Source organism: Sorex araneus, chromosome X (genome assembly GCF_027595985.1).
Source record: "Sorex araneus isolate mSorAra2 chromosome X, mSorAra2.pri, whole genome shotgun sequence".
Taxonomy (NCBI): domain Eukaryota; kingdom Metazoa; phylum Chordata; class Mammalia; order Eulipotyphla; family Soricidae; genus Sorex; species Sorex araneus.
In genome coordinates, this window is record NC_073313.1 from 313,966,546 (window position 1) to 313,994,330 (window position 27,785).

General features: G+C 40.4%; 1 protein-coding gene across 1 annotated transcript; it reads right to left on the bottom strand.

The window, feature by feature from the left end:
• Positions 1-12,422: 12,422 nt before the first annotated feature.
• On the bottom strand, positions 12,423-18,053 carry LOC101550852 (interleukin-36 alpha). The gene is made up of 4 exons (XM_004609320.2): positions 18,002-18,053; positions 17,802-17,915; positions 17,244-17,383; positions 12,423-12,635 (listed from the first exon to the last, which is right to left on the bottom strand). The coding sequence occupies exons 1-4, from the start codon at positions 18,018-18,020 to the stop codon at positions 12,423-12,425; spliced, it is 486 nt and encodes a 161-aa protein (XP_004609377.1). The 5' UTR covers positions 18,021-18,053.
• Positions 18,054-27,785: the final 9,732 nt, after the last annotated feature.

The window sequence follows — 27,785 nt, forward strand, 5'->3', positions numbered from 1 at the left end:
CCTAGATGCATCACTCCAAACATTGAAGAGACTGACCTGGCCTATCTATCCTTCATTTTTCCCTCTCTTTTCACAAGGGATTGGAAAAGTGTGCTTGGCACAAGTCCCATAGAGAACTAGACAGGCCAAGGGGAGTTGCATAGGGATCCCCCAGAGGAAGCTTCAAATATTATTTTTTTTTTGTAAATGAGAGGTGGAATAATTCTCTTTCACAAATTTCTCAACAATAAAGACTATTTTGCTTCTTAAAATTAATATTCTTGGAAAGAATGGGTATTACAGAAGTTATCATATAGGTGTTTGGACTTTGTCTTTTGTTAGGGATTTGCCTTTACTAATATTTTTTTTAATTCTAGCAAAATATCCTTAACAAAATTTGCCACCGTAGTCGTCATTTTCAAGCACAGTTTATTGTCATTAAGTATAAAAAATCTGCCCTCCACCGAGATGTAACCCCAATGGCTGCATATGTGCGGCCTCTCCGCTGCTGCACGACCATGGCCCCGGAGGCCAGCTAAACTACTCTGGGCACCAGCAGCTTCTTGCAGAAATGTCTCTAGACTGTGAACTGAGCCCCGGCCACCATCTTATGACGACCACAAAAGGGAGGTACAAGCTTGCAGTGATGCAATTTCTGGCAGAAATCTCCCTGGACTTAGTTATTAAAATACAGAAATCCAAAACTGCATGGCCGTGATAGCAACTGCATATCTCTTCATTGTCAGCAATGGAAAACAAATTATCAAATGCTTCTTTTTTAACAGGTCTGACTTTGAGGGGGGGGACTCCAAACAATAATAGTGAGTTTTTTTGTTGAAATATTGAATGTAATCAAAGTAAAGAGAAAAGTAAGTGAAATTTATCAGCTACAGAAGTGGGGAGTAAGGGGCGGGGTGGGGGAGGTATACTGGGGTTCCTGGTGGTGGAATGTGTGCTCTGGTGAAGGGATGGGTGTTTGAGCATTGTATAACTGAGACTTAAACCTGAAAGCTTTGTAACTTTCCACATGGTGACTCAATAAAAAATTTAAATAAAAAAATAAGTGTAAAAAATCTGACAGGGCCGCCAAGAGAGAGCCCTGGTGGTCCCAGGCCCTTCTCCCAGCCAGGGTGGCCCAGGCCATGGGGCAGACAGAAGAGGAAATGAGGGCCAGCCGGTTGATTGATCAGTTGCTGCTTATTTCATTCTCTCCACGTACATGTTCCAGTCTCTCTGAGCTGCCTTTCTAGTCTGACACTGCTCCTCATTCCTGTCCCCTGTTTCTCCCACTCATCTCTCCTCACTCCATCTCACAGCCTGGGATCTCTCTCTCTCTTCTCTGGATTCTGACTCTGACCGCTTCTTCCAACAACTCCCTGACTCCCCTATTCTCCCTCTCTCCACTCATCTCTCTACTCCTTGCCCTCTGGGCCTATACTATACCCAGTCAGGTAGCAAAATCAACATAAGAAAGCCTTTCCTGATGCCCACCAGGCTCAAGGGCAGAAATACCAGCTAGAGGTATTCCAAAGTCCTTCCTAACTGCCTGTGGGCAAAATACCTCTTAAGGTGTTTTTCTCCTTTCCCCAGTCCAAAAACTCAATCAACATCTTAATACTAATTATTTTTGTATGGACACAGTAAGAGGTACAGGTACATTGAGACTTGTAGGGCAGCTCTCCTGGGAACATCTTTTCCACAGACTCAGACTACAGCTCTCAGGCCAGATTAATTATTCCTAACCCTAGCAGGTCCGAATCTAGTTATTACTTTTTGGATCATGACAGCATTTGTCCATGACCAAGCTCTTAACTTATAGTTAAGCATTAGGCACTTTGACCAGGCCCATCTCAATGCCAGCGTAGCACATAGCTCACTGCTTGCCCTGAGTCCATCCTATACCTCATCAGGACCCTGCCTTTGGGGGTGCTAGGAAGTAAGGGCAGCTGAGGCTTAGGTCCAGAGAACAGACGCCCAGGAGGAAAATATGTCCAGTCAAATGACTCCCAGGTTACAAAAGCATAGCATTTACTACAGTCTTCCTGTGCCCATACAAAAGGACATGGCTCTGAATAAACTACGCAAAGGACTTAAGGAGAAGAGAAAAACAATATTTACAAGTCAACAGAGCACCAAAAAAGGAAGTTACAAATAAACACAGAGGAAAGGGAGCACTGTGATGGGAACAACCCAATAAACCTCTGGTAATGTTATCCTACAATTAAGTACATACTCCAGGCATCCGTCACCACCCTCCATCTCTGGAACATTTTTATCTTCCAAAACAGGAAGACTATGCCCGTTGAACAGTAACTCCTATATCTCCTTCAGTCAGCTCGGAGAGGCCACCATTCTCTAAATTTGACTACTCTAAGTACCTCACTGATGTAGGATCAGCACCTGTCCTTTTGTGGGTTATTTTACTTAACTATAATGCCCCCACCCCTGGCACCATGTAATCCCGCCAACAGCCAACAGCCAACATCCAGAGACTATAAAGCCAAGCTCCCGGAACAGAGCAACGCAGTCTCTTGCCTCCCCGCCTGGCTGTCTTCACTGGGGCCCCTCAGAGGGTGTGGATTGAATTTCCCTCCCTGCCCCGAACAGAGTTCCAGCAACTGAAGACCTCTGGAACCCAGCCACAGCCATGCTCAAGACCCCTCTCCACATGTTTGGACGAGCCTCATGCATGAAAGAACCGGCAGAGGAACCCAGGTGTGCAGGACTGCGTGGCATCTTATAACCTAGTTTTCCCTCTCGAAGAACCTGCAAGCTACCGAGAGTTTTCTGCCTGCAAGGGAGAGCCTGGCAAGCTCCCAGTAGCATATTCATATGCCAAAAACAATGCAATGATGGGTCTCATTCCCCTGACCCTGAAAGAGCCTCTAGTGCGGCACCATTGGGAAGGAGAGACTGCTAAAATCTCAGGGCTAGGACAAATAAGAGACATTACAGGGCCTGCTCGAGCAAATCGATGATCAGCAGGATGACAGTGATACAGTAATACTGTGATACAGTGATAATGTCCTCTTCCTTGTTGAAGCATGTATCAAATTTTTCTTTTCATGTTTGATTAAATCATATTCCATTCTATGAGTATACCATACATTATTTGTTCATTTCTCTGTTCTACATATACTTAGGGTGCATTTACCATTTTTGGCTCTTTCGAACAACTATGAATAATTCTGTTGTTAACTTGATTGTTCAATTATCTTCAAATTCCTGTTTTTAATTCTTTGACATATATACCTGAAGTAAATTTCTGGTTTGTATAATTATATTTTTAATTTTTAGAAGCATTATACTATTTTCCATATGACTGTATCCAACTAACAACACAAGTGTTTAAAACTCTCCACATCCTTGTCAACATTTATTATGTTCTGGTATTTTGTTTTTCTAATGAAAAATATGACATAGTATCTTATTGTGTTTTTAATTTGCATTTCCCTAATGATTAGTGAAACAGTATCTTTTCATGTTTTTTTTGGCAAATTATATATATATGTGTGTGTGTATATATATGTATATATTTTAATTGAATCACCATGAGAACAGTTACAAAGCTTTCTAGTCTAAGTCTTGGTCATACAATGATCAAATACCCATCCCCTCACCAGTGCACACCCTCCACCACCAAGAACCCCAGTATACTCCATCCCACCCCTCCCCCGCCTATGTGGCAGATGATTTCCACTTTACTGTCTCTGCTTTGATCGCATTCAATATTTCGACAAAAGATCCCCATTATTATTTGGAATTTCCCCCAACATTCAGACCTGCCGAAAAGGCATCATTAGATAATTTGTTTTCTATTGCTGATATGAAGAGCATTTTGGATTTCTGATATTTTAATAATAAGTATGGAGGGATTTCTGCCAAAAGCCACTGGATTCCGAGATTGTTTTGTGTGCCCTTCAGGAACCAGAAGCCGTTCGTGGGGGGCAACTCGGGGCCTCCTTGGGGCGGGGAGAGGGGCAGGTTGCACCCCCATCCCGTGAAACCCCATGTGTCATGTCACTGCAATATCATACCTGGCTGTCCAATAGGGTCTGAAAAGGTGTCAGCCACCATGCCACTGGGAAGAAAAGGCGGAAGGGACAAACACCTTTCGCCACTCTGGGTGGCACTGTGCCATAGTTTAATGCTCAGTCCAGATGCATTTCTGCCAAAAGCCCCAAAAGCCGCTGGGTTTCCAGATTGGTTTGTGTGCCTCAGGGATCATGACTGTCCAGGAGGTAGGAGCCATTTGTGGGTGGCAATTCAGGGCCTCATCAGGGCGGGGAGAGGGCTTTTCATGTTTTTATTGGCCATTTGAATATGCTCTTTGAAAAATACTTCTATTTATTTTTGAATTTCAATTTTTTTATTTAAACACCGTGGTGTACAGAGTTGTTCATAATCCTGTTGTCAAGGGTTTTCAGTGTTCCAACGACAACCCCACCATGAGAATGACCTTCCCTCCACCATCGTTCCCCCCTTCCCAACTACTCCCAAGCCTGCCCCCTTGGTAGGCACACGATAATTTATTTTATATTGTTTACTGCAAATATGAGACTAATGGAATTATCAAGCATACTGCAGTCAAAGAACATCTGGGAAAATTGTTCTATCTCGTCACAGGGTTGTTAACACCTTGTGTAATGTTTAACTAAGTTGTTTGTTGCTAGCTGAGACGTCTTAGTTTAGTCGGCTTCTATGTTCCTTTCCCATCTAATGTGGCGTGCTCCTATTAGAATGCTAGTATTGTGAATTTGGAGACGTCCTGTCATCTAGAACTTTACTATCTCTAAAACTGGGCCATGAGTTGACAAAGCAGGGGCTCCCGGGAGCGGGGGGACGAGTTTGGGGTGAGGGTGGGTGTGGCTTCTGGAAGTATGGAGCTACTGGGGGTTGGATGCCACCCAGCCCCAGCCCAGAATCCTCAGCCTGAAAACCAGTGTATGCCTGAAATATTCACAGTTTGGTGTCCCCACAGAGATCATTCATGAGGAGTGTAATTGGGCATTGGTGTAGCAGCAGCGGTGGGTTGTGGGAGTGGATGCAGGGGCTTTTTAAGAACAGGATTTAGCCCGCTCTCCTCCAAAGGATGCCTCAGAGTTTTCAGCCAGAAGACCAGAATATCCATTAATTGTAGCGCCTTGGCTTACCACTCCTCAGAGAGTTCAGTTGTGAATCTGGAGAGCAGGCCTAGTGAATGAGTCCCATCTATTTAATTTCTTTGCCCCCCTTTTTTAAAAAATTAATTTATTTTATTAAATCACCATGTGGAAAGTTACAAAGTTTTCAGGCTTATGTCTCAGTTATACAATGCTCAAACACCCGCCCCTTCACCAGTGCCCATATTCCACCACCAAAAACCCCACCCCACCCCCACCCCTGCCTGCGTAGCTGATAAATTTCACTTCATTTTCTCTTTACCTGGATTACATTCCATATTTCAACACAAAATTCACTATTGTTGTTGGAGTTTCCCCCAGAAAAACAGCCCTGCTGACAGGGAAGCATTTGATAATTAGTTTTCCATTGCTGAGAATGAAGAGAGATGAAGTCACTTGGCCGCTATTGCAGCTGCGTGGTTTAGGATTTCTGTATTTTAGTATTTTAGTAATTAAGTCTGGGGAGATTTATGTCAGAAATTGCATCATTTCCCTTCCTGGGGCAGCATGGGGCTCTGGCTTAGTTCACAGTCTGAGACATTGCTGGAAGCAGTTGCTGGTACCAAAAGCAGTCTAGCTGGCCTCCGGATCATGTTCGATCAGCAGCAGAGCAGCCGCACAAACGTGTGGCCACCCGGGTCGCATCTCGGCAGAGCACGCACCGGTCTCTTTGCCCCTTTTGTAATTGGTGTTTCTGAGGCTTTTTGTTGGTTGGTTTGGGTTTTTATTTTTTGGGGTTTTTGTTTGTTTGTTTGGTTGGTTGGTTTGGTGAGCACACCAGGGAATGCTAAGTGGCTAAGTGGTTACTCTTGGGTCTGCACTCAGAAATCGGTCCTGGAGGTGCTCAGGAATCTTTATCAGTTTCCAGAGATCAAATTTGGTCGGCTGCATGAAAGGCAAGTGCTTTCCTTGCTGTACTCTTTTCAGCCCCAAACCCATTTTTTGGTAGGTTGTTTTCTTTTTCTTACTGAGTTGTAGTTCTTTACATATTCTGGATATTGAACTTTTATCAGGTATATAAATCCAAATCAATGGGTTATTTTTTAATTCACAAAACATTTTAGTGACTTTAATATAGTTTAACCTATTCTTTTATTTTGTTTATTCTTTTGCATTGTCTTTCGGTCCTCATACCCAAAACAAACATTGCTACATAAGATTTCATGAAGCTTTCCTCCTCTGTCTTCCTGTGAGAGATTAATCCTATTACTTTATAAATTCTGGTTTCTGGTCCACTTTGAATTAAATTTTTGTTTATTTTTGGGTTATTCCTGCCAGTGCTCAGGGATGTGGTGCTGTGGGGTAGTTCGCAGTGGTTCTCAGGGGAACATGCAATGCTGAAGATCAAATTCAGGGCTCTCACATGCAAAGCATGAGTTCAGGGCCTTTTGGCCATCTCTTCAGCCCAAACTGGTTTTAGTATATACTTTCTGTGACCTAAGAAACATAGATATTAGATACTGTTTTAAATATAATTAAAATATAATTTAACATAATTACAAATAATTATTGTTTTTCTATAAAAGTGCTATGGTTTTACTTTATGTTGTGATTGAATTTAAAATCAAAAGAAAAAAATTTTATGGATAAAGTGTGTAGCATAAAGCCAAAATGGATTTGATTCCCTGCACCACATGTGAGGGGTGTACTGTGAGGGCTGATCCCTGAGCACAGTCAAGATTAAGTCCTGAGCACCACCAGGTATGCCCCCTCCAAAGAATGTTAAGAATTAGTCGTTTATTTAAGTCTTTTTTTTTTGCTAAGAATGCTTTTTATACTGCTACACTATATCGTTTGTCAATCCCTCTGCCAATACAGCCCTGTATTGATTTTTGCTACTCTACAGTACAGGTAGTGACTTCTTCTACCTTATTTTCCCAGTCCAATTTTAGATACTTTTCATTTCTATATATCATTTCTATATAAACTTTAAATTATTTTGACCATTTGTACCAAAAAGAAAGCATATGACTAAGGACTTTTGGAATGTATAAATCAACTGCCACCTTAAAATTTTCTGATTTTCTGTTTCACAAACTATATTTTCAATTATTTAGCTATTCTCTCTTTATCTCAACAATGTTTTGCATATTTTAGTGTAGAGATCTTTTATACCTTTGTAAAATCTATTCCTTAACTGACTTGATTCCTTAATTTCCAAGTCTTTTCTTTGTTCATCCTCTCCTCGAGTTTGGAAGCTACATACTCTATTACTTTGGTAGCTACTTTGATTATTTGAATAATCTTCCTTGACTTAGCTAAATGCAAAGATCACCAGACTTTTAGACAGAGGACCACAATTATTACTTGTTTTCATAATTACCCATGACACTTGTCTTCAGCCTGATGAGAGATTTGTTCAGTCTTAAATGAATAACTTCTCACTGAGTCACTGGTCATTACCAAGTCGTTCATTAGCAACAGAAGCATAGAGGGAGATTGAGCACTTAGCCTGATCCTCAGGTGGAGTCAAGAAAGGTATTCTTGACCAAAGATCCTATCACCCCATAAATCCCCATATTTTTTTCTGAGCCTCAATCTTATGACTCTTGGTCTTCTACCTTCTTGAGCTACTTCTCCTTCTGGCCTATTTAAAGAAAGAATCAAATCCTCTAGCTATGAACTCCAAACTTCTATTTTTTTCTTTCTTTTCGTTCAGCAATGACTTGAGATATTTATGTATTCTTGTCATCTTTCTCACAGGACCTCAGGCACCGTAACAATGTTACAGACAAAGTGTCAGAACTTTCTAGTCATTTGTTCCAGGGCAAAGAGTTATTTGGAACTTAGTTGTGGGGAATAGAGTGAGGAATGGGGAGATATACTGGAACTCCCAGGAAGTTATTGCCCCACCCCACCCCACCCTTTTAATGTCCCTTTGAGTGGGGACAAAGTGTTAAGGGTAGTTGCTTTGAGCTTGCAAAGGTGTCCTGGGCTCTCTGGCTCAGTCTGACTTTTCTAGAGGGTACATGTGTGGAGTTGCTGAAGATTATGTACACTCCTGTCACACTAGCCTGCCTCTCCCCCTCCTTAAGGACTCTCTGAAGGACTCTATCTAGTAGCTCCCAAGCTCATTCTCTTTTCAGGGATGGACTCTGATCATGGATCCCTCAACCCCTCAGAAACTACCTCAGAGTCCAAAGTCTCCTGCCACCCTCAGGTTCCTCCCCACGAAAGCCTGTGGATTATTTTCTCTCCTATCAAATAGCTCAGAGTTCTGCATTGAGGCGGGAGTTTGTCCCATTGTCCTCACAAAGTTCTGCTACATCTCTCAGGTTTCAGGTGTTGCCAGCTCTGGAAAACCATGTATCAGAGCCATACCTATGTACCACCAGGGTTAGTTAGTGAAGAAACTAGCCTAGATAACCCAACCAGTAATAGTGAGCTAGACAGCCTATCACTGTATCACTATCACTGTGCCACTGTCATCCCATTGCTCATCAATTTGCTCAAGCGGGCACCAGTAACATCTCCATTGTGAGACTTGTTGTTACTGTTTTACTTACTGTTTTTGGCATTATCGAATACACCACAAGTAGCTTGCCACGCTCGGCTGTGCGTAGAAACAACCTATATGAAAGGGAATTTAGAAGGTTGCTACTGAGGATGCATAGGAAGCCAAAAGAAACAATGGAATGCACCGCCAATAAAATACAAGTGGATTCGAGAGCAGAAATGATGAAAATGTAAACAAAATTACAAACAGAAATGACAAATCTGAACAACCTAATAGGTGTACTGTAAAACTCAGTGGAAGACCTCAACAGCAGACTAACTGCTGAGGGAAGAATCAGTGAACTCCAAGATGAGGTACAGAGAATCTACAGACAACAGCAGAAAATGGAAAAGAGCCTCAAAATAAACCAACAGATGCCACTAGAAAATCGACATTAACCCATGTGAAATAACATAAAAATCATTGGAGTCCCAGCGGGACAGGAAGAAAACCCTGACGATGAAGAGACTGTCAAAGACATCATTACTGAGATGTTCCCAGAGCTGAAGAGTGCATGTAAGCAGATTCAGGAAACCTGAAGGGTACGAACAAAAAGAAATCCAAATAAAAATACTCCAAGACGCATCCCTATCAGAATGGTGAAAACCATAGACAGAGATAAAATTCTGAAAGCAGCAAGATCAAAGAAAGAAATTGCTTATAAAGGAGCATCCTTTAGATTTACAGCCAACTTATCTGGTGAAACTCTCAGGGCCCGATGACAGTGGTGGAAATAGTGAAAAAACTCAATAAGATAAGCACCTCACCAAGAACACTTTACCCAGCTACACTCTTATTCAAATCAGATGGAACAACACATAGTCTCATAGACAAACAACAACTCGGGAACTTCATAGACTCAAAACCATGGTTACAAGAATAGCTAAACAGGATACTTTCAAGACATGCCCCTCAAATACACCAAACTTTAGCAGAAAGATGGGACAAAGCCTTATAACAATAATCTCACTCAATGTCAATGGGATAAACACACCAATTAAATGACACGGATTGGCAGGATGGATCAGAAAATTGAACCCAACATTCTTCTGCCTGCAAGAAACACATCTGAACAGTCAGAGCAAGCACAGACTCAGAGTCAAAGGCTGGGAAACAATTCTACAGGCAAACATCTCCTTCAAAAAATCTGGGGTGGCCATTCTGATATTAGACCACGTTGATTTCAGAATGAAGTAGGTCACAAGAGACAGTGAAGGTCATTTCTTATTGATCAAGTGATCTGTACATCAGGAATAACTCATACTCCTAAATGTATATGCACCTAATGAAGGACCAGAAAAACATTAAAAACTACTCATAGCTTTGTAAAAAGACATCTATAGCAACAAAATACTGATTAGAGATTTCAACACTACTCTATCACCTCTTGATAGATCAACCAGATTCAAGCTTAGCAAGTAAATACTTTATCTGAGGGAAGAAATGAAAGAAAGAAGCTCAGTAGATATATATATAGGACACTTCATCCTCAAAAAGCTGAATACACATTCTTCTCAAGTGTGCATGGGACATTCTCCAAGAAAGACCACATGGTGGGCCACAAAACATACATCCATAAAATTAAGAAGATAGAGATTATATCAATGATTTTCTCGACCATGATGCATGGAAAATAGAGGTGAATCACATACACAAACAGAAAATCAAATCAAACACCTGGAAATTACACAGCTCACTACTTAACAATGAGTGGCTTTGAAAGGAAATCAAAGAGGAAATCAAAAGATTCCTGGAAACAAACGAGAATGAAGACATGAGTTACCAGAACTTAGGGGACATGGCAAACGTTGCATTAAGAGGAAAGTTTATAGCTATACAAGCATTCTTCAGGAAGTCAGAGTGATCCCACGTAAGTAACCTAACCTAACAGCTTAAGATCTTGAAGAATAACAAACAAAAGGAGCCCAACCCAAGCAGGAGGAAGGAAATAATAAAACTCAGAGCAGAAAGTAATGAGATGGAAGCCAAAAAAGCAATCCAAAACACCAGTGAAACCAAGAGCAAATTCTTTGAGAAAATGTACAAGATCAATAAATTTCTAGTATAGAGTACCACCCACAATGAGGCCGAGAAATCAGAGTGCTTACTGGGTTCTTAGGAATGAGAGGCTTGGGCTGGAGTGATAATACAGTAGGCAGAGAGTTCCTTGTACCTAGCCAACCGGGGTTTGGTCCCTGGTAACCCATATGATACCCTAAGCCCCATCAGAAGTGATCCGCAAAGCCAGGAGTAAACCCTGAGAACCACCAGGTGTGACCCAAAAACAAAAACAAAAAGAGATGGGAGTCTTGGGAGCTGAAGAGACAGTCCAATGGGAAAGGTGCTTGCCTTGTACACAGCCAACCCCGGTTCAATCCCTCCACCTCAAATGGTCCCCGAAACTTCATCAAGAGTGATCCCTGAATGCACCAGGAGTAAGCCTTTACAATTGCCCTTTCAAAAAGAAAAAAAACTAAAGGAATGGAAGATTCAATGAGAAATTGCCTCACAAACTAATCTCTTTTCTTTAGGTATGAATAATTAATGTTATGACTATGTGATTTTCCAGTTAAGTCATTCCACTCAACAGAGCAATTGAAAACAAAATTTTTATTTAATAAATTTAACTTTTCATGAACTTCAGGCGAGTTTCATAAACCTCCAGTTTTCATTTAAACCAGAATATAACACCACTGTGTCCCAAGTTAAGAAGAGGCTCAGCCTTTTGATGAAATTTCTATGTCTGTATCTTCCCCTAAGATTCCAAAAGGTATTGATACAATAGCCACAAGCAATGTAACTGGAAATCCAGAGACATGTACTTCAAATGGAGGAGTGGTTTAATAAACCACAAATTTAATAAATTAGCTTTGTAATTTAAATCATTACTAACAAATATTTATTATTAGCATCATCATCATTATCATTATATAATTAACATGGTAATGGTATTGTATTTTTTGCATATAGCCTTGACAAAGATTCCGTTCTATCCTGTCCTATTGTGTTCCCCTGGAGTATTTTTCATGTGACCCTGGGAAAAAGAAATACCAAAATTATTGTATGGCTATATGGTGAACATCAAGATAGCCGTAGGTGGAAAGTCTAACTACACATCCCTAAAATCTACTTTAAGGTTAATATCTGATAGTTCTCTCCATTTAATTCTTAGTTTCTCCTTCTAAAAATTGGACATAAATATGTCTTCTCTCTGTTCCCTTAGTGAATAGTCAATATTATGTGAAAAACAGACATAAAAGAAGAAGTCAACTACAAATAGGACCAGAATTATCATGATTTGAAAATTGGTTAATCTCTGCCTTTACATGGACCTCTGGACTTGGATGAACAGCAATTGTCTTGTGAATTCTTGCCTGAGAAGTCAATAGAAGAGAAGAGTCTTATTCACAAAGATAACTATGAGATTTTGTTAGAGGATAGAATCAGTAACTAGCCAAAAATAATTTCAGCTTGTTGATTCTAATTAACTCTGCTTTAGCCACATTCCTTATCTTCCTCTTTTCTGCCCATAAAAACCAATTTTGTTGCCAGGAACTGTTCACATAATAGCTTTTACCAAATCTTAGGAAGGACCTATGTTAAACTCTTACCTAAAACTGTGTACTCCAAATTACAACTTTTAATCCCAAATAAGTGCTTTGCTTCCTCTCCTTTTGACTTTTGGGTTAACTGTGACAACATCGTTTCAGAAGCACTTTGAAAAGCAAAAGTGAGGAAAGATAAGACTCACCCCATGAATGAATACCTCCAACTCCAAACTGACCTTAACCTAGTATCGTGATCCCAAAGTCAGTGGTGTAGGCTTTCCCCAGTTCTTGGGTAATTGTGAGAGGAGCTCCCCCTTTGGAGTTGCCAGCAATGAACCAGCCTGGGAAGGCCACAGACTCAAAGGTGGAGGTCCTGCCATTCTGGCCGTGGTAGAAGAGAAAGGCTTTCAATGGCTTGGTGTGATGGTACAGATGCATTATATTCTGCTCCTGAAGGACAAAAAGAGGGCCCAAGGGAGAAATATAACTGCCTCAATTATTTTACTTTATTTACTCATTAATAATTCCTGATTAAGATCACCTCCCCAATTTATTACAACAAACCAAAACACCTCTCCCTCATGCTATAGGATTAAGCATTAAAGGTAACAAATACTTTATAAAAGAACTGAACACCAGGAATAATGAAAAAAAAATGAAACTCAATTATGTCAACAGAGAGCGACAAACTTCCAGGAAGATGCCAAATTACATTAGACCTCTCTAATCTGCCTGAAGAAAACTGTGAATAACAAATTCTACAGATGCCTCAAAATCTAAAAATAGAATTTGAAAAGAGAAGCAATAAGCTTGAACAAGCACTGATGGGGGAAAAAAGAAATAATTCATTCAAATAGAAGTAAAGGAGCTAAAGAATATAGTAGCAAGTCTCAGCAGCGGAACGGATGAAGCTGAGTATTAAATTAGTGAATTTGAAGATACAGTGTAGTGTACCATTTGGATAGAAGAAGCAATAGAAAAGAGAATAAAAAACTCAAGATATGTGAGATATTATTGGCAGTACCCAGAGGAAAAATCTTGGAATTGTAGAAATTCTAGGAGAATTAAGATGGTAAAGGAAAGAAAAGTTAGCAAAATAAATAATTAGGCGAGAACTTCCCACACTGTGAGGAGAGATATGGGAGCTCTGATCCACGATGCTCAGAGTGTCAAAGTAAACCAAAGCAAAATCACAGCAACACAACTGTCAATCCAAAGTGCATGAACCAAAGGCAGAGACAGATTCCTGAAAGCAGCAAGAGAGAAGCAAAACCTCATATACATGGGAGTAAACATTAGAATTCATAGAAGCTATCTCTAATAAAAGCCTACAAATAAAAAGAGGTAAAGATATCTTTAAAAAGTACTGAATGAAAAGAACTTCTGGGCTTGGTCCAGAGACACAGAAGTGAGTCCTGGAAGATAGCAGTTTGCCGAGATCTCTCTGGACCCCAGATGAAGCCAATTCCATAGGGGCACCTCATATGGAGTGGGTGTGCCCTCTCTGTCTGCTCCAAATGAACCCCCCCCACCATGAGCTTCCAGAAGCAAGGCCCAGGTATACGGGGCTCCAGGATTAAGACTCCAGGCCTTATGGTGGTGGCAGAGAATTTGGGTCATTCCTCCCCATCTCTCTGCCCACTTAGGGTCCTGGCTGTCATGCCCACAATCTGCCTCTGCGTGCCTCTCACCAATGACGTTAGTTCAGAGACTCCCAAATGAATCCCAAAATAGATTTGCTCCCTACAAAGATGTCTCTGGCCCCCAACCATTTATAGTTTTAGAATTCCAGAGGGGCTCAATCTCTCGTATATTCAAAGTGAGCAATAGAAAATAAATTATCTACTGTCTGCCCTTGGCAGGCAGTCTTGAATCGTGATGGAAATATTCAGGCAAACTATTATGCCCCAAAATAGATAGAGATTATGGGGGAAATTGTCTTCCATAGAGGCAGGGGTAGGGTTGGGGTGGGGGGGATAGTGGGGACATTGGTTGTAGAAAATGTGCACTGGTGGAGGGATGGGTGTTCAATGATTTTATGGCTGAAGCTCAAACATCAAAGCTCAAAGCTTTGTAACTATCTCACAGTGATTCAATAGAAAGAAAGAAAGAGAGAAGTAAAGAAAGAAAGAAAGAAAGAAAGAAAGAAAGAAAGAAAGAAAGAAAGAAAGAAAGAAAGAAAGAAAGAAAGAAAGAAAGAAAGAAAGAGAGAGAAAGAAAGAGAGAGAGAGAGAAAGAAAGAAAGAAAGAAAGAAAGAAAGAAAGAAAGAAAGAAAGAAAGAAAGAAAGAAAGAAAGAAAGAAAGAAACACTTAAAAAAAGAAAAGAAAAGAACTTCCACCCAGAAAGATTATCACTCAGCATTGAAAGAGGGATAAAAATATTCTCAGACATATAGCCGCTGAGGCTAGTCATAAAATCTAAACCAGTTTGTAGAGGGATATGGAATGGCCCCATATTAAAAATCAAGAATTTAGCAACATAAACAACCAAACTCCTCTTAAACATGTGGCAACAAATTTCTTCATATCAATAATTTCTCTAAATACCAGTAGATTGAACTGTCCCAACAGCACAGAATGGATAGCTGGATCAGTAAACTAAAACCAACTTTCTCTTGCCCACAGAGATACACTTCCACTCTCACAATTAACTCAGACTCAGAATGAAAGGTGCATACAGGTTAATAATGTCAGACTGAAAAAAATCAGAAATGGCATTGCTCATACAAAACCACATAGCATTCAGACTAAAGCAAGTAATAAGAATATTGCTCTGAACCACAACACCCAAAACAAGAGAGAGAGCAAATGGGAATGCCCTGCCACAGAATATTGGTGGGGTGGGGTGGGGAGGATAGGGTGGGGGTAGTGGGAGGGATACTGGGATCATTGGTGGTAGAAAATGGGCAGTAGTGGAGGGATGGGTACTCTATCATTGTATGACTGAAATGTAAGCATGAATGTTTGTAAGTCTAGAACTGTACCACATGGTGATTCATTTAAAAATAAAAAAATTTTTTTAAATAATAAGTCAGAAGAACGGTAGTCACTGGATGATCTCACTTAGCAAAATAATTTAGAGATATAATGAAGAGAATAATGAGTATAGAACAATGACAAACTCTTGGCCTTGGATTATAAAACTGATTACAAAGCAGATTGCGGCGGGGGGAGGAGAAACACAGCCCAGGAGAGAGGTGATGTAAGGTCAGTGGTGGAGGGTCGTGGGCACTTTCGTAGTGGTGCCTGGGAACTTTGTACATCAATACCACCTATTTTTAACAACCTTAGCACTATTGTAACCATATTACTTAAACTATAATAAAATAAAATATGAATTAAAAAAAAAGAATCTTGCTTTGAAGGTGACATAGAGGTACTGGTAGATGGGAACACTGGTAGTGGTGGGAGAGTGCAGTAATTTTGTACATTGATGCCATAAGCTAAAACTATTGTAGCAACCTAAAGTATAACAATAAAAAATTTTGTCAGATCACACATTGGCCAAACAGGTGGAAACAGAAATAAACAAATGGGACTACCTTAAACTGAGAAGCTTCTGCACCTCAATAGACACAGTGACCAGAATACAAAGGCAATCTACAGAAAGGGAAAGGATATTCACCCAATACCCATCAGATAAAGGGTTGATATCAAGAATTTACAAGACACTGGTTGAACTTCACAAGAGGAAAACATCCAACCCCATCAGAAAATGGGGTGATGAAATGAATAGAAACTTTCTCAAAGAAGAAATCCAAATGGCCAAAAGGCACATGAAAAACTGCTCTTCATCACTAATCATCAGGGATATTCAGATCAAAACAACAATGAGATACCATCTCACACCACAGAGACTGGCCCACATCCAGGAGAACAAAAGCAACCAGTGTTGTCGAGGAAGTGGGGAGAAAGGGACTCTCCTTCACTACTGGTGAGAATGCCGATGGTTCAGCTCTTTTGGAAAACGGTATGGATGCTTCTCAAAAAATTAGAAATTGAGCTCCCGTTTGACCCAGCAATACCACTTCTGGGTATATCCCAGAGATACAAAAAAAGTATAGTAGAAATGACATCTGCACTTATATGTTCATTGCAGCATTCTTTTTAATAGCCAAAATCTGGAAAAAAAAATCAAATGTCCGAGAACAGATGGCTGTTTAAAGAAATTTTGGTACATCTACACAATGGAATACTATGCAGCTGTTTGAAAAGATGAAGTCATGAAATTTGCAACAGGTGGATCAACATGGAAAGTATCATGTTAAGTGAAATGAGTCAGAAAGAGAGGGACAGACATAGAAAGATTGCACTCATTTGTGGAATATAAAGTAACAGAATGGGAAACTTACACCCAAGAATAGTAGAGATAAGTACCAGGAGTACTCCACAGCTTAGAAGCCGGCCTCACATGCTGGGGGAAAAGGCAGCTCAGATAAGGAAGGGACCACCTAGTAAAGGGTGCTAGGAGGACCCACTCAGGATGGGAGATGCTGGCTGAAAGTAGACTATAGACCGAACATGATGGCCAGTTAATATCTCTATTGCAAACCACAACACCCAAAAAGAGAGAGATAGCAAAAGGGAATTCCCTGCCACAGAGGTGGGGTAAGGTGGAGGGGACCAGGTGGGGGTGGTGGGAGGAATGCTGGGACCATTGGTGGTGGAAAATGGGCTCTGGTGGAGGGATTGGTACTCGATCATTGCATGACTGAAATACAAGCACGGACATTTGTAAGTCTATAACTGTATACCTCACAGTGATTCACTGATAAATTTTTTTAAATTGTCAGACAAAAATAAAATATTCCTCTTTGCAAGATTATTTTATAAATTACATAAATTTAGCAAACTAGTTTTATAACAGCTTTGCACTATTTTCTTGATTCTTTCAAATACAGGCAATCCAAAAAGAAGCAAAAATGAATTACTCCAAGGATAACCAATGCCGTTTCAAAGTTTCCAAAATTGTTACTTCCATCCATGATAAGTTTGTAAAACTGATAGCCTTTCCTCTCCAAGCTAGGCACTGACAAGACCTTGTGTTTAATACTCACTTTAAGCTGCAGTGTGGGCTTCCCCCTGATCTTCGTGCAGATGAGACAGAGCTCCGGTTCCTTCAGTCCCAAGTAGATTGGATTCCCTCTGTCTTTCTCAAGAGTGTCTGGGTATTTGCATGGGATTAAGGCAATGGTGGCTGGAAACACAATGTGGAAAAGGACACATTCAGGGACCATTTACACAGCAGTAACAGAGTCTGGAATCTGCTAACGGGCATCATAGACTGTCACCTCACCATACACCACCCAATCTATACTTATGATCTATTCTTGGAGAATTTCTTTTAGGAAAACCTTTCAAGGATTCTGATACTGGTCTGCTCATGAAGTCTTAGAAGTTTCAAAGAAAAAAGTCTTTGCCATTTCCCCAGCCATTACTGATTCTTCTCTCTCTTCGCTGGCTTCTTGCCCACCATCACAGCAGCCTTATGACTGCTCTCTCACTATGGTTGTACCCTTCTCAACATAGGCCCAGTCAGTTTCTCAATGATGAAATAAGAAACTGAGCACCCATTTTGATCAAAGAGTCTGCCTTTGACTCATCTCGCTACTTACCTGGGACCACTTGGGGCTTTCTCGGAACTGCTATGAGGGTATGACCTTGAAGGACCCAAACCTGTTGATTGGTATCCTGAATAGTTCCCAGAATAGGCTCTTTCCTAGATACCCCTATAGAGAAAGCAAAAATGCAAATGTTAGATAGAATAAGTGTACAGAATAAGACTCCTCATCCATGTTTTATGTTTCCATGTTACCTTCAGACAATTTATCCATGATGGTGATGGCACTTCAGAACGCCCAAAACTGAAAACATTTATGTGCAAGCTTTCCCAGCTTTGAGGACCTGAGTCAGTCTCAGGTTATCAATTTCAGGTTTAATCTGAGTCCAAAGATAGGCTGGTGACAGGTTCAAAAGTGAGCCTAATCAGAATTTCTGATTCTTCAGAGTTTCTGAGCTCTCCAGAACTCACCCTGCTTCCTCACCTTTAGTAAGCACAGTCTACATTCCAGCGGAAGCAGCTGTGCCTATAAAACTTATTCACCCAAATATAGAAGCATACCAAGGCCAGAGGCCTAGAAGCAAAATAAAATCAAAGATCAACAGGCTTTGCAGCTACAGAGTGGACCTATAATCTACTTATAAATGTCCGTGTGTCCAATCATCATGGACCATGGCTTTCTCAACACATTGGTGTCTGAAAAACTCTTATAAGGCCCTTTTATCCACTTGGGCAAGGAAGGAGGTTCTGCCCCACTTGGGCCAGAAGTGCCTGCCGCCCTGGGTTCTTGACGCCAGAGGATTCAGAAAGGCTTTACGTCATTAAAGGTCAGTCAGTCACACCACAGTTGTGACCTGTCAGTGCACCCTGTAAAAGAAAAGCATACTAAAACTTTAAAAGTAGTAAGCAGGAAATTCAACACTGAGTTAGAGGAAAAAGCATTATGAGATAATCCCAGCACTGATGACTGTGACAGACCTGATGTCACAAAAATGACACATGTAAATGTTATTCCAAAGGGTAGAAGCCCGTACTTCCAGGATGACCGAAAAAGGGATGGGAATCACCACCCCCCTACCTTTGTAGCTTCTTACTGCTCCTTTACCATAGTCATCATATTTTTTTTTACTTTTTAGGTATTTTCAATAAATTTTTTTTTATTTTCACAGTTGCTCACAGTAACTGATTACATTTAATATTTCAACACCAAATTCATCACCATTACACTTTCCCACCACCTTTATTTCGAGTTTTCCCTCCACCACCCAAGCCTGCCCCAAAGGCAGATGCTAAATAATTTATTTCATATTGCTTGTTATGAATAATTGACTAAAATTTTTCCCAAAAAGTTGCCTTAGAGGAAAGTGTGTGAAAATTGTATCTCATCTTGGAGCCATTAAACCTCTGAATTAGAGATCATTAACATGTTGTTAGAGTTTGAGTTTTGTATACTAATATATGTGTGTGTACATATATACGTATGTATGTGTATATATATATATATATATATGTACTTTTATCAAGATTGGTTGTCGTCCACCTTACAGCCCACCTATGTGGTGTACTACTCTTGTTGTATTAGTGGCATAATTGTATAAAATGTCACGTGGCTATGAAAGTGGCCATGCACTCCTGGAATCCTACCATTTTTTCATAGGGTGTTAGAACAGGAATCAGAAAATTTTCTTTCTTAAGTGGATGGTGATTTGGGGGTCCAGAGGAATCTCTGCAACGTGCTGCTCTTTTCTGAGATTCATTTGTGTCTAGATCATGTCCCTAATAAGCATAAATGGCTCCCAGAGGTTGTTCGTGAGCATGACTGCAAAGAAGGTGGAAGCACAGTGAGATGGGAGGTGGGTCCCATTCCCAACTCCAGAAGCCTGGAGATTTCAGTCACAAGTCCTGCATACCTCGGTTTTTAGTAGATTCTATCTCATGCATGGGAGGCTGGGGGTGAGTCTGTGAAGGTCAGCTGTGAGTGAGGCAGCAATTGAGTTTTGAATGTTTGTGCTCACCTGGGTTCTTAGGGGCAAGTGGAGGGACACACCTGCCCTTCTCCAAGGTATTCTTTACCTACTTCAGACATGGGGAGAACACCCCAGTGTGTGCTCCTCAAGCACCTCAGAGCCAGTGTTTCTCACTCCAAGGAGCCATGCCTGAGCAAGGCACCCTGTGCCTCATGAACTCTTGATCACTCGTCTGGATTATGGGGAAGAGTGCTTGAATCCCACATGCACCAGTGCCCTGAGTTAGCATTATGCACTGTTTTAGTTCAATTAGGGATGCTTAGAAAATGCTGTCAATACTTAGTCCCATCTTGATTCATTGCTACTGTGTCACCTATCAGCTGTACATGTCAGGGATGTGTTTTATCTGGGGGCAGGGGACTTCAAACAGCAGTAAAAGAAATTGGTGGTTAAATATCCAGCTTGCTCTTTCTCTAATGGTACAATGAGTTTCTCATATGTTCTCAGGGAAACTCAGTAAGAGCAACTGCCCAAATAACACACAGCAGAAAAGACAGATTGACATCAGTGAGAGGCCAGCAATTTAAATATTTATAAATCTCGTCTTATCTCTGAAACATTGATTTGTACAATTACCCATGCACAAAATGATTTTAACCTACCATCTGGGTGGAGTGTAAAATTAAGGGGGAAAAATTTCAGGTCCAAGAGAGGTAGCACAATGAGTAGCGCTTTTACCTTGCATCTGGCCAGCCTGGTTTAGGTCTCTGACACCCTTTAAGGACTTCAGGGCCTATAAGGAGTAATCCCTAAGCACAAAGCCAGGAGTAAATCCTGAGCACCACTGGGTGTGGTCCCCCAATCTTTAAAGGCATTAGGAAGGAGAGCAAAGATTGCTTCACATGATACCATTTGCCAATTCAGGACAACGTATAAGAGATGACAAGTCAAGCAAAGATTTACTTTAACATGGATTCACCACCAGTCTGCCGCAGCACTAGATCCACTCTGATATTCCCGGCTATTGACAGGACAGCCCCACTAAAATCAGGTTTCTAAAGGTCTCCTGAAAATTTCCCACTCTCCCCAAGAGCAAGCTGATTTATAGGGACCAAGGTTCCTGGAACACACCAACATAAGGTCAGCTCCCCTGGCCGTGGGTCCAAGAGGGCTCCAACAGACGCAATCCCAGATGACTTCCCATGGAACCAGGCTTCTGGCCTTCCAGACCAGCCCCCATGGACCCAGAGCAATACCCTAAGGGGGACTGGGATGTCATCCTTCAGAAGACACATACGCAGAAGGAGGCAGTTTCTTTACAAGTGAAGGCAGAAGAGAAAACAAGCACAAAACTTGTACAACCCAGATGATTCAACCCAGCTTGGACATGTCTTGGTATATCTTTGCCTAAGTGCATGTGAGGGTGCTGTGAAATGGCCAGTCAAAAAGTGGCATGATAGTGAAAGAATTGAATTCTAGGACAGAGTTACTTAAAAGTACGAAAGAAAAAAAAGCACATAATAATTGGTACCAGAAACACTAAGACCCAGAGTGGATTTCAGAGTTATCACATCATTTAAAACATCTGTGGATAATATAAATTTTAATAAAACAGAACATATTCTAGTTCCCACTGCCAGGAGACAACTCATCCTTTTTATATATATTTACATCATATCTCTAAATACTGTAAGTGTGTTGCCAGTTTCTTCATATTTTTGTTTGTTTTAATTTGTAGGATTCTGGCTATGCTTAGAGCTTACTGGCAATGCTTAGAGCTTACTCCTGACTCTGCTCTCAGGGTTCAATCCTGGCAAATTAAGGGGACAAATGGGATGCTGGGGATAGAACCTGAGCAAGACGTGTGTAAGGCAAGTGCCCTACCTGCTGTATGATCTCTCCAGACCTTGTTGCACTTCTTTGTTTCGATTTTAGCTACTATATCTAGTCATTCTTTCAAAGTTGAATTCAAACTTACAAATCAAATTACCTATCCCCCATGTCTTCCTCTCTCTTTCTCTCTCTTTTAATCTCTCTCTCAGTCTCACAAACACACACACATGAAGATGTGCATGCACACCAATCCATATATTCATATACCCTCTCCAAATATTTTTGCCATACTTTTGGATTATCCTATAAAGTTTATATTGGTATTATGATATAAATGCTATTGAGAATTGGGACATAATAAAATATGATTATATTTCCTTTTCTGGATACCTAATTTTCCCCCAGAAGTAAAAACTGTTATTTTTGGTTAATTTTTCTATATATATATTAGATACTACATTGCTCATATCTCACAAAAGAGGCATTAGACCTCCCTTATGCCGGCCTGTCTCCTAAAATCTACTTTACCATCACATTGTGGGCTGAAATCTCATATTCTCTATGATATCTTTGACTTCAAGAAACCCATATCTTCATCTTAGCTTAATTCCTAATACAAGCACATATATTGCTTATCTAAAAATAGATTGGTATATTCTTTTATTTAACTGATAAATTGATTGGGTGGAGAATTCTAGCTAGGAAACAATTTTCTTCAGATTGTGAAAAGTATTGTCTGTGATACGGTGCTACCCAGCAGGTCAACTTGTACCTGAGGGGTGAGTGCATCTGTAGCCTGATGATGCCTTCAAGCTTCCTGATACCCCAAAATTGCTGCTGTGCCTCTGGCCAGACTCCAACAACTTGGAACTAAGTTCTCAAGAAATTAAGTGGCAAAAGTCAGGTATGTGGGAGTCACACCCACAAACCACCTCTGGCTCAGCTATATAAGCTCATTTATTAACCTTGCTTCAGAGTCCTATAAATATATCTTGAAAGAGATGAAAATCAGACTCACAAATGAATCTCGGGAGATAGCAGCACACCGCAGAGATGTTTCCCCACCCTTCACCAAGCTGATTTCACCTGGGCACCTCAGAGGGGCTAAGTGTGTCCCTCTGCCTGCCCCAAATGAACCCCGGCAGTCACAAACCTCCAATAGCCACCACCTTCACAGCTGACCTTCATAGACTCATCCTGAATTCCCCACACATGATAATGAATCTGATGAAAAACCCATATATGCAGGACTAGTGACTGAAAACTCCAGGCTTCACAGAGTCGGGGATTGGCAACCCCTCTTCATCTCCCCACCTCTCCGGTTAGCTAGCAGTGATGCCAATGAACTGCCTCTGGGTGACGTTTATATGCATTACTGGCCGTGATTCAGAGACTCACAAATGAATCTTGGAAGAGAGCAGCACACTGCAGAGATGCCTCCAGACTCCAAAAAGTTATTTAGCATCTGCCTATGGGGCAGGCGTGGATGGTGGTGTAATATTTTGAAATAATGGTGGTGGGAAAGGGTAACGGTGGTGGGATTGGTGTTGAAATATTGAAGGTAAACAATTACTGGGAACAACTTTATGAAGATAAAATTAATTATTTTTTTAAAAAGAAAAATATTTCTCCATTGACTTATGACTTGTGTTGCTGCAACAAATCAGAAAGTCATAGTGGTTTGTAGTTTATTCCAACAGGACCAATATTTGATCCAAAATAACTTTGAGAAACTTCTATTTGCCTTCATCCCTTGTCAAAACAAACCACTATTTTCATTTCTATCATCGTAGATATGTTTTCTCTGTTACTGAACATATAAATTTAATCATACATTATAAACCTTTTTGTATACACCCAACAACTTGGGTTTTGTCATTCAGCAGTAGCTCAGTTTTTGTTTGTTTGTTGTTTTGGTTTAGGATACGTACCTGGTGGTGCTCAGGGCTTAGTCCTGGCTCTGTACGCAGTATAATTCAAATTTTTAATTGCTGGCTGGTATTCTACTGCACAACTTGATTTTATTAAAACCAAAATTTGTTTTGGTTTTTTGGGGGTTTTTTTAATCATTTTATTTATTTATTTATTTATTTTTACAGACTTACAACTTTTCATGCTGTGTTTCAGTCATGTCATTCTCAAGTACCCATCCCACCACCAGTGCCATCTCCGCTATTGATGATACCAGTATCCTTCCCACCCCCCACCTCTGTGGCAGGGCATTCCCTTTTGTTCTCTCTCTCCTTTTGGGTGTTGTCATTTGCAATAGAGGCATTGAGTGGCCATCATGTTTGATCTATAGTCTACTTTCAGCACAATCTCCCAGTTTTGGTTTTGATTTTTGGACGACACCTACTCCAGGGCTGACTTGGCAATACTTGGCTTGGGACCCCACACATAAAGCACATGCTTTAGTCCTTTGAGCTGTTTCCCTGGCCCCATAGTTTTAAATGTCTTCATACAAGCCATTCTATTTAGTTCAGTTAAAGATCACACAGTTGAGTAAAGTCCAAGAAAAGTATCGAGAAAATTGGCAACAAATACAAAATTTCATGTATCTTTTTTATTTTTGCAGTAGCTCATAAATCATTCCAACCATGAATAATCTAAATATTTCTATACGTAAAAAGTATTTCCCAAATTGGTTCATCATCAACATTTTCTAACATTTAATTTAATTAAATGTTAATCTTTGTTTGTCCCTGTATAAACCTAGTAAGTTAGGATTCCTAGGGTAATAAGTGTTAATACAGTATGCCTGGAATAAGTCCAAAATTTGGGCATTTAGTTGATACCTTAGGCAACTGTGATGTTGCTTCAAGTTTGAAATATACAGGTACCTATTATATCAAGTCATTACGTAATGATGTTTAGGTGACCAGCAGTGTCCCACCCCTGGTGCTTTATTTACTGACACCCTGCTAGATAAGGACTAGCCCAACAGTGGGTGTGAGGTGGCTCATACTTTGCTCTGGATCATTATTGCTGATTTCTCACATAGTGTTTCATAACATCAACTCCAGGAGACAGAAATTTAAAGCCCCAAAATTAAGAGTGTTATTTTTTCCAGTTCTACTTCTAAATGTCAGTATCACCACAAGTCATGTTCATTCCAGGTACCTCCCTTTCCTCACACATAAATGAAAAAGCTGAAGGTAATGATGTAATTCAGAACATTGATCAATAGGCAGTGGATGGATCCCAGTTATACATGCTCTCCACAGCACTGCCTGGAGTGGTCCTGATGACACCCAGAAATGCGGGTCAGAGTTATGAACTGGCAACCTCTCACTACCAGGCTGATACTGGGAGTTACCTCCAGGTCCTCAATCATTGCTGGGGAAGCCATATTGAAAAATTATCCAAATTAAAAAGAAAAGTGCCTGCCATAGAAGTATGCTGGGCGAGGGGGTGTGGCAGAAGGGAAACTGGGGTCATTGGTGGTGGGAAATGTACCCTGTGGAGGGACGGGTGTTGAAACATTATATGACTGAAACCCTATCATGAACAGTTTTGTTACTGTGTATCTCACGGTGACTCAATAAAAATAAAAATATAACATTTTAAATGGAAAAAATTATCCAAATATTAAAAAAAATTCAAAAAATATTGTTGCATACCTTGTCAGTGTCATGTGAAAATATTGTCTAACAAGATTACCCTAGGGTCAGGTCACTTATAAATGTACTTCGTTTAATTTGCTAGTAGTATTCGAAGTCAATAAAGAGCTGGTTGTTGTGTTTGAAATGCAATTGATATCAGTCTTGTAGAATACATAATGTCTGAAGTTGGATAGTCTGAGAAAAAGAAATAAAGGCAATATGCCTAGATACATAGAGAAAAAGAGCAGAAAAGCTTAACAGAATAACAATTTCCTTATGGAAACAGGACTAGGGCAGGGACTATTGCTTTTAACCATAGATATGTATTTTTGGAGTAAGAGTTTTTTAAACAACTTCATAAAATCTAATGAGTAAAATTGTTATTTTAATTTACATATTTATAGATATTTAACAGCTATTAAATATTATATTTAGATATTTAGAGAACCACACCACTCTGGGTGGTTCTCAGCGTGGGATTAGGGGTGTAATACCATCTTTATTTCCAGGTTTTTTTGCTGATGTTTCCAGCTTTGGAAGCAGCCCTAGTTATGCAGGATTCCTGTTGATAGAACAATTTTGAGCAATTGTTCAAGATTGTAATAGAACAAATTTTGTAACAGAACAAAAATAGAATGATCCCAAAGCCACTTCACATAAAATATCAAAATCACCCTATTTTCTCCAAAATTGTGACTTGGGTGGACAAGATTCTTTTTTTAAGGCATTTCACAATATTTGATTACATTTAATATTCAAAAACCAATCCCACCACCATTGCACCTTCCCACCACCATATTTGGTATGTTTCCATCCCAAGCCCCAAGCCCTGTCCCAAAGCACAACCGAGATAATATATATTGTATTGTCTGTTATGAAAATCACTGAAAATGCTACAATAAAGTATCCATGGAGAAACAATGTGAAAATTGTTCTATTTTGGCAAGGGACATTAAGACATTCTTTAGGATATCACTAACATATTGTTAAAGGTTGAGTGATTTGAGCTTTCATATATATATATATCTGAAAATATGTATATACGCATATGTATATTTCCCTCTATGATTGGTTGCCTACTATTTGAACCCCATCAAATGTGGCGTGGCACTCTTGAACAATGGGTATGGAGTGTCTTATGGTCTGTCGCATGGCCGCAAATGCAGCGGCGGGGTCCAGAAATACGTTCACTCGTGCTTGAGGCTTGGCTGGAGCATGTGGGGAGCAGCCTTGAGCATGGAGGCGGTTGGGTGTGGGAGTTTTCAGCTGCTCCCGGGTGGGTTCCTAACTCCCTCTATTCCAAATCCAAAAGACTCTTCAGGTTCATCAGATCCTTCTACAGGACCCTGTTGCAAAAGGTTCAAATATTTCAGTGAATGTTGGCCTGGAGCTCTTGGTGCTCAAAAGTAAGAGCATCTGATCCCACAGATGTGTGTTAGCCAGATGTTTGCTAGGCAAGCACTTGGAAATGGGAATGCCGCTACTCCATGGATTCACATTCTATGTAACATGTTCTTTCTCAAATGTGATGAGCATGCTAGTGATCTGAGTATCTGTTCTCTGGGTCCCACAAGATCTCTGTGAGTTTGATGTAAGTTAGTGTTTCCATTTGTGTTATACTCTAACTATAATAAAGTTGTCAGAGTTCTTCTGGTTCCTCAGGATGGCCACCTAACCTCTGATCCCACTTATATGACCAAAAAATTCATGTGACTTTTGTAATGAGTTCATACTGTGCCATATGAAAATTCAAGGACTTGTAATGCTGGTATGAACAAAGTTTTCACAGTAGCTAAAAGAAGGAGGAAAACAGAGCCATCAAGCCATGGGTGGTAGGATGTAGATGTCAGAGGCCTAAAAATCATAACAAGTCACAAGTCAACCTGCAGAAGACACTTCCTTAAATTGTTATGTCAATGCTTACCAGCGACTTCCTCTCTGCCTAGCCTAGTATGATTGCCCAAAAGTAGAAAACATTAAGTCAGTTTTCCGCATTTCTCGCATTAGAGACAAAATAATAAGTATGTGGAGCCAGATATTAGCCACGGCTTTCTAGAGTAAGACCTTCAATCAGTTATTGGATTTCATCAGTATACACTATCTGAAGTATGACTGAGTACATCATCTGAAATATTGGAAAGCTAGACTCTGTTCCTCTGGTTTCTATCAAAAAAACTTCGCAGTTTTTTTCATTTTTATTTTTATTTTCATTTTTTTGAGGGTACAATTACAGATTTATACATTTTCGTGCTCATGTTTCCCTCATACAAAGTTCAAGAACCCATCCCTTCACCAGTGCCCATTCTCCACCACAAATAAACCCAGCATCCCTCCCACCCTCCCCAATCCTATCTCCCCCCACCCCCTGACACTGTGGCAGGGTATTCCCTTTTGTTCTCTCTCTCTAATTAGGTGTTGTGGTTTGCAATAAAGGTGTTGAGTGGTCATTGTGTTCAGTCTCTAGTCTACATTCAGCACGCATCACTCTTCCCCCGCATGGCCTCCAACCACATTTTACTTGGTGTTCCCTTCTCTATCTGAGTTGCCCACTCCCCAGAATGTGAGGCCAGCTTTCAAGCCATGGAGTCAACCTCCTGGTACATATTTCTACTATTGTTGGGTGTTAGTCTCCTACTC